At 45.0% G+C, this 7321-nt stretch overlaps 1 protein-coding gene across 1 annotated transcript; it reads right to left on the bottom strand.

Annotated features, from left to right (window-relative positions):
• Positions 1–1191: 1191 nt before the first annotated feature.
• LOC137836568 (uncharacterized) lies at positions 1192–2592 on the bottom strand. Its single transcript, XM_068645234.1, has one exon. It carries the CDS (start codon positions 2590–2592, stop codon positions 1192–1194), a length of 1401 nt encoding a protein of 466 aa, XP_068501335.1.
• Positions 2593–7321: the final 4729 nt, after the last annotated feature.

Below are 7321 nucleotides of genomic sequence, written 5' to 3'. Positions count from 1 at the left end.
TAATGTTTAAAGCCCTCAACGCTCTCGTGCGTCTTGAGGCGAGAGAAGAAGTCCTCCTCGCCTTTGAGCGAGTGCAGGCGAGAAAGAGAAGAAGTCTTCCTCGCCTTTGAGCGAGTGCAGGCGAGAAAGAGGAGAAGCCCTCCTCGCCTTTGAGCGAGTGCATGCAAGAACAGATTGAAAGGCCTCTTTGCATAAGCAGATTGAGGCAAGATTAAAAGTCCTCAGTGCATCCAAGGGGGAGGAGATGTACACCCTGGGCAAGTTGAGGCACTAGAGAAAGTCCTTCTCACCTTAGAGTGAGTTCAGGCAAGATGAAACTGAAAAGTCAGGGGTGTTCATGACCTAAAACGGCGGGAAGGGAAGGTTGATGGAAAACGCATTTTCCCCTTTAAGTGAAACATCAATGTTGACCCAGTAAGACCAGATAAAGCTTCCACGCTTGCAGGCAGTGTGAAGATAGATAAAATCCTTCTCGTCTTGAGCGAGTTCAGGTACGGCGTGAGGGGTGGAAGAAGTCAAAGGACAGCTGAGATAGGTTCGCAGAGAACACCTCACTTTCCAGATCATTGTTCTAAAACTCAGGGAGGTAGAGAAGGATCTGAAAGGCGCCTCTGCCCCCAGATGAGGGAACAATGATCAAGTTATGCATAAAAGGGTAACATCGCCAGAACCCTATGGCGTGAAGGTTGAGATAGTGAGGGGGTTGTATGGCGAGTACCAAATCGGAGGAATTTCCGGCGATGACAGGAGAAGCGTGAACTTCACTTGGCAAATCAGGTAAGCTGTGTTTAGAATATAAGATTGAGTTAAAACCTGCTGCCTAGCAAGTGATTTTGCGATAAGGTTTTTTATCTTAAGTATAAGTATAAGTCATCGCCGATAATTGATGGTGGCTCAAATTTACTTTGAGTTAACAGTTTGTTAAGTGTGTTATAAGATTAACAGCTTGCTCGAGTTAAGGCAATGGGTGGAGGTTTAAAGTTCAAGTAATGCTGAATTAATTCAGTTGAGTAAGTTTCACCAGTTATGTTGGTCAACCACACAGCAAATAGAGGCAAAGGCGTATAAGGTGAAATAGAAAGACAATGTTCAAACAATAGAAGTTATATAAGCAGTGCCAATTGAAGTTTATACAAATATCGGTCATTACAAACAGAAGGTTCTACAAAAGGAGGCGATGGATGGAGGCGGCTAATCTTCAGAAGGAACGACCTTGCCATCCACCACCTCGTTACAAATCGACAGCATGGAAAGGTCGAACTCAGGATATTGGCATGACATTTGCTCCAGAGCAGCGTCGATCCCAGAGGCGAGGATTGGAGCAGCACTCTGCTCGAGCTCATATATTTGGTTCTTCAGTTCTTCCTTCTCCTCATGAGCTCGAGCAAGTTCTTCAGTAGCTTTCTTACTCTCACCCCGAGCTTGGGCAAGCTCTGCAGCAACCTTTGTGGCTTCCTCACGAGCTTGGGAGAGCTCAGCGAGAGCCTTATCCCTGTCTGCCTTGACCTTCCCCAAGAGGACCTCCCTATCTGTTGATCTTTTTTCAATTTTCTCCACCCTAGAAGCTTCAGCCTTTTGTGCAGCCTCCAAATCTGCCACCTTGACCCTAAATGGGACCAATTTGCTCTCCAAGTCAATTTTCTCTTGGAGTTGGGTGTGCAGTTTTCGGCGCAGATCAGAGGCTTCCTTGCGTGTGTTCCTTAGCTCAGCGTCCAGTGCATCCTCCAGCCTTGAATGTTCAATCTCCTTCATCAGAAGATTGCAAGTGAGCTTTTCAGCCTCAGCCCTTATTATGAGATTTGACTCCTTGAGCTTGAAGTTTTCCTCTTGGAGCCTCTTGAGCGAATTCGTCACAGCTCTTGTTACAAGCGAAGGGAAACCTTCCGCCATGGCCTTTAGCTGAGCTGCGAAAGGTCCCAAGGTCTCCTTGAAGGAATCTAGGAGACTTGAGGTTAATGCTGGAGGTGCTGGTGGAGTTTGATGTTGGCTTTCACCACCACCCTCTTGAGCTTGTACAGCAAGGGGGGCTTCCAGGCGTGGTGGTGAGGCTGGAACTTCTGTTATAGGCATTGGAGAAGCCTGAGCACCTTCATCTTCTCCTAGTGCGGCCCCAGCAATGGATGTGGTGGAAGGAGGACCCTCTCCAGCAGATACAAATGGTGTAGAGGCGCTCGGAGGGTTCTCTGCATAATTAGGGCTGCTACTTTCGATCACTATGGGCGCGGCGGCCAGTGGTGCTGCTTGGACTGGTTCTAGCGGAGATGGAGGTGATGGCGGCGTTGGTGTTGGGAGTGCAGGTGGTGTAGAGGTGGTTACCCTTTTCCTCTTGGTGATGAGACCATCCTCGGTGTCTTCATCGTCGTCTTCTTCCTCCGAAACCACCTGAGGGGTCTTCCTCTTTGGTCTCTTCAACGCCAGTTTTTTCCTTTCTAGGGCGGGTAGGGCCCCAGAAGGAGTTGGACCTCGGGGAGGAGTTTTTCCTTGGGCAGCGGCGATCTCCACAACCGAGTTGGGCACAGTTTGGGAGCCCGCCGCAAGTTTGTGGGATCGGGCGATCGCCCTCAATTCAGCCAGCTTTCCTTTTCCCAACATTGCGTATGCCCCAGAGCAGAAGCAGAACATACAAGTATATACATACATAAATGACATGAGCAAATAGCACATGGATGAATGATCAAGACCAGTACAAAACAAATAGAATGCCAAAGACAGAATGGTAGAAATGTTAAGACAGTTTCAACACAAAATGAGAGTCTTGGTGTTGGGGTAAGGGCTAACCTATGTACATTTCAAGTTGGCCCTCGAGGAATTCGAAGGAGATTATTGGAGCAGTGGGGAAGGTGATGTTGGTTAGAAGCCACACTTTTCCAGAAGAGACAAAGGTCTTTGTCCAAATCCCCCATGTTGTCAGGACTTCTTGCTCTCCTGAAGTTGTCCCTGGAATCCTTTTTCCCCTTGGTTACCCAATACAAGGGGAAGCCATCAAGCAACAAAGGGTCTTGGTCGTTCTGGCACACCTTGACGAATTTCCCCTTCCAGTCTTTGTAGGATTGCTGGAAGATGGAGAGGATTGACCTCCCAGCAATTCCATTCAAGCTGACTCAGAGGCGATCTCCAGGATTCTTTGCCTCAAATAGAAAAAGGAAGACATCAACCGAAACCGGCAACCCCAAGTGCACGCAGAGGATTTGAAACGCCCTCACGAATGCCCAGCTGTTGGGATGGAGCTGGGCAGGGGCGATGTCGAGCTCGGTCAACAGCTCCCTCTCGAAACGAGTGAAAGGAAACCTAAGTTTCACTTTCTTGAACAGCATGGCGTAGACGAAGCAGAACGACTCGCCGTTGTTCCCCTTATCGTCCGCACAAATTGGTTCTCCAGGGAGGCAAGGTAGCACCGTCACATTGTCATCGTGCTCCTTGTGAAATGAAAGGTTGGGTCGATCCCCTTTCTTCAGACGAAGCACCCCCACCTCAGTATTTATCGACGAGTTTTCCTTCAGTAGAGTTGAGGTGGCCCAAGGGTAGAGCTCTTGGTAGTCCCGTGGAGGAAGGGAGACTCCCCCGGCTTGTGGTGGAGTTGCTTGGGTAAGGTTGGCACGAGAAGAGGCAGGCCTCTCAGCCTGTGTGGAAGGAGCACCAGAGGCTCGTGGGGGGTTGCGTGTTGGTGGAGGGTTTGTCCCAGGGATAACCCTACTAGTTTTGGGAGGAGGGTTTCGCGATGAGGAAGGAGGATTAGCGGTGGACTTTGTGTGAGCCATCGCAGGAACTGCAAAGGAAAGAAAAGGGAAGAAATGAGGATAGCAAGAGAATGACTTGATTGAGGATGAAGAAGATAGAACGAACGAGTGAGAGTTCACTAGGGTAGATGTTATCAGGAATGAAACTCTAAGTTACGAGAAAAAGAGAAACAACCCACAACGTATGCTCCAGACAGTTAATGGATGATGCAAACCGATTAAAATGCAACAAATATCAGTAGAAGGAGTAAAAGAGTTACCTTTTGACGATCGGGTAAATGTTGAAGGAAGTTGAAGATTGTGGGAGACGAAAGGTTTCGTAGTTGCAGAGAGAACGTCTAGAATGCTTGAAGATGAAGAAAGATAATGAAACAGTGAATAGCGCGAAGGGTTTAAGGGTTTCGAACGTTGTAGGAAGCGCAACCGACAATTAAAAACAACCGTTGATGAAGCCACGTGTCATTTGATTAAAAAGGGGTTGGTGAAGCGTCAGAAAGGCAAAAGAGTACGAACGTACGGAAGTCCGTACAAGGGCCACGTAGATCGACGATGATTTGACTTCTTAGTCTTTTCGCTGGTCAAGTCTCAGCTTAAGACTGGGGGGCTTGTGTACCGATCAGGTCATCGGGTGTGATGACGTGGCAGCAAGCGACAATATAGGCGTGTTGAACGGGACACCTGGCCGACAGAAGGGAAGTAAATCGGGAAGTCAGTATAGTCGCCGATCGCTGAAGTGGCGTTCTCCGATCTCTAATGTGCGTAACCGGCGGCCACCAGAGTTGCGTCACAGTCACCGTATGTGAGTACTAGGAGATCAGGTGGTTAGAGATCGCCGGGGAACGCTGGGAGATTAGGTGGTTTACACACCGCCGAAAGGGGCACATCGCTGAACGACCAGGAGAGCTTATTTAAGGTTTCCAAGAGGTACAAGTATGGAAGACGAGTGATATGTTTGTCACGTAGCAGCGGAGGATAAGGTTATCAGATGATCACACCCTAGCCAGAGGTCGGGTCGAGAGAACAGTTTCCCAGAACATGCATGCTGTGCAAGTGAAGCAGATCGTGATGGCGGCAGGCGAGACCACAGAGATGGTGCACGTGGTGGCACCCGGTACTCGCCACTTAAGGGGTCGCGCTCCAAGGAAAGTCGTGCACCGAGTTACTCCCTGTATGGATAACTTAGTCGAATGGCAAGAAGAGTAGAAGTGACGCTCAAGTTGTGGAAGCTCCAGATGGTGACACGTGTACAGCTGGATGTGAGCCACGCGTCTAGAGGTGTAACCGTCAGGAGAGAGAAAAAGCTCAGGTATATAAGGAGCACTTAACAGACTTTTGAGGTACGCTTTCAGAACACTTTTCAGTACACTGAGATTCACTACGCACGATTCCTTGAGTTGAGATATTCTCTCTGAGTTTTTGGTGATTCTTCCACTGACTTGGGCGTCGGAGCGCGATCGGCCGCAGTGGCGCCACTTAGTTTTCTTCAGGTTCTTGCGAGGAATTAAGACGTGAAGAGCAAAAGCTAACGTGGTGCGAAGCTGATCCAAAGGAGATATCTTTGACGTGGCAAGACTCTTGCACTCAAGTCAACCGGTAGGATCAATATTCATCCACATTTAGCGTGCCTTGTTGAAACCGTTGGAGTCTCAACATGAGGTCTTTCCTAAAATGTGGGGGCACAAATCTAGCGCGCATGTGATCCTTTAAAGAGTTCCAAGAGTCCACGGGAGGACCCTTGTGATAGATAATGTCCTTTACAACACCATGCCACCATTTCATGGCATAATCACTAAACTCTAAGGTGGCTAGCTTAAGCTTATGCTCATCTTGGATCTCATGGATCTCAAATATTTGTTCACACTTAGCCTCCCAATCTAAATATACATTAGGATCACTAGAGCCATTAAAACAAGGAAGCTTGACCGAAGGAAGCCTAGACTTTGCATCTTGATAGAAGCCATTGTCGTAGTGATGTCTTTCTCCTTGATGATGAGGTCTTTGTCCATGAAATTGTGGTGGATTCCTCCTTCTCCTATGCTCTTCTTCATGGCCAAAATCATTTGAAGAGGCTCTTGAAGATGGTCTATGAGAATGATGCCCATCATGGATAGAAGGAGATGGCCTAGCTTGTTGGACCTCCATCTTTTGCATTTTCTCTTCCAAGCGTCTAATAGTTCTCTGTGCTTCATGTAATTCACCAAGGATTGAAGCTTTGGAAGGAGAATTCTGCTTGTAGGATGCATCACTTGAAAATCCAGCCATTTGAAATTAAAAACAGCAAACACACAAAACAGCAAACAAGTCAAGAAACAAAATTAGCAAAAACAGTGAGTGTTTTAAGCAAAAATGCCGAAGTGAATTGAGGCAGAAAATAGGTCACTCTCAAAGAAATAATGTCCTTGCACCAATCTGATCTTTAGGTCTTGGAAACCTCAAATGAAATATGTCAAAGCAAGCACACCAATCTCCAAGCCAACCACCACAAAACCAATGAAGCAATAAAGACAAACAAGAAAAAGTATAAGCAAAGAAAGGCTGGAACAAAAGGAAAACTAGATATTTGACACACTCAAAGATTAATGAACAAAAGACAAGCAAGAAAATTAAAGAACTCAATGAGAAAGTAGGCACACAAAAGAATACTTAAGAAAAGCACTAGAGTAGATGAAGAAAACAAAAATTAGCTACTGGAAAATATTTTTTATGCAAACTGTGCTTGATGTTCACTGATTTAACTGGAATAATATAGAGCGAACTGGATTATGAAATTTAAACCACAGAAACTTCAAGATGTTAACTCAATAATGGCACTGGAATCACTTAAAAACAGTAAGCCAATTAATTGAGATAAATTTTTCAAAATCGCTGCCAGATTACCGTATTCTTTTCGGCACAATTGTACACTTTTTTTATTTTATTTATCATTTTTTGTGTACTTTTAATTTTTGAATAATTATTTTTTTCTACTCTTTTCTAACACTTTGAATATCACAAATCCAGAATTTCAGAATTTTCCAGTGAGTAAATCAATTGCAATAAGGAAAAGCACTAAGCACGTTTTCAGAAACAGAGGAATCCTAATAGAAATAAAAAAACAGAATTATGAACTAGCAAAGACATAATGGAAAATGATGTATAGGAACTTGTATAGGTCTAGAATACAAGTATGAACTCAATTCTAAAACAGAAAATGCACAAAGGATCAAAATCAAATTCAGAAAATTATATGACACTAAAGCAAGAAACAACAAAATCAATAAAAGTACTACAAGAAGTGATGACAATTATGGAAAAACAAGACTAAGACAAAACTTGTATGGATTCAAAAAGGAAAATACTCAAACATATGATAGGCAAAAGAATTAAAACAGCAAGCAATACTCAAATAAGCCTAAAACAGAAACTTAAATTGCAAGAAATTAAAAGAGCTCTTGAAATAAAGTGCTACACAACTCAACAATTAAACCAGAACACACCTAAACTCTTGATACCACATGATGTGATTCCAATAGCAAAGAAGAGAATGATTCTTGACATTCTTAGGAATCAACTTGAGTTGGACAATAGTTAGGCACTTTTTCTTA

The sequence above is a fragment of the Phaseolus vulgaris genome, chromosome 11, assembly GCF_000499845.2.
Source record: "Phaseolus vulgaris cultivar G19833 chromosome 11, P. vulgaris v2.0, whole genome shotgun sequence".
Taxonomy (NCBI): Eukaryota; Viridiplantae; Streptophyta; class Magnoliopsida; order Fabales; family Fabaceae; genus Phaseolus; species Phaseolus vulgaris.
The sequence above is the reverse complement of the archived record's forward strand: the minus strand, read 5'-3'. Positions and strand labels throughout refer to the sequence as shown.

Bases quoted from the DNA above. Each gene is read 5' to 3' on its own strand.
- LOC137836568 (XM_068645234.1), bottom strand. From the start codon at position 2,592: ATGTTGGGAAAAGGAAAGCTGGCTGAATTGAGGGCGATCGCCCGATCC.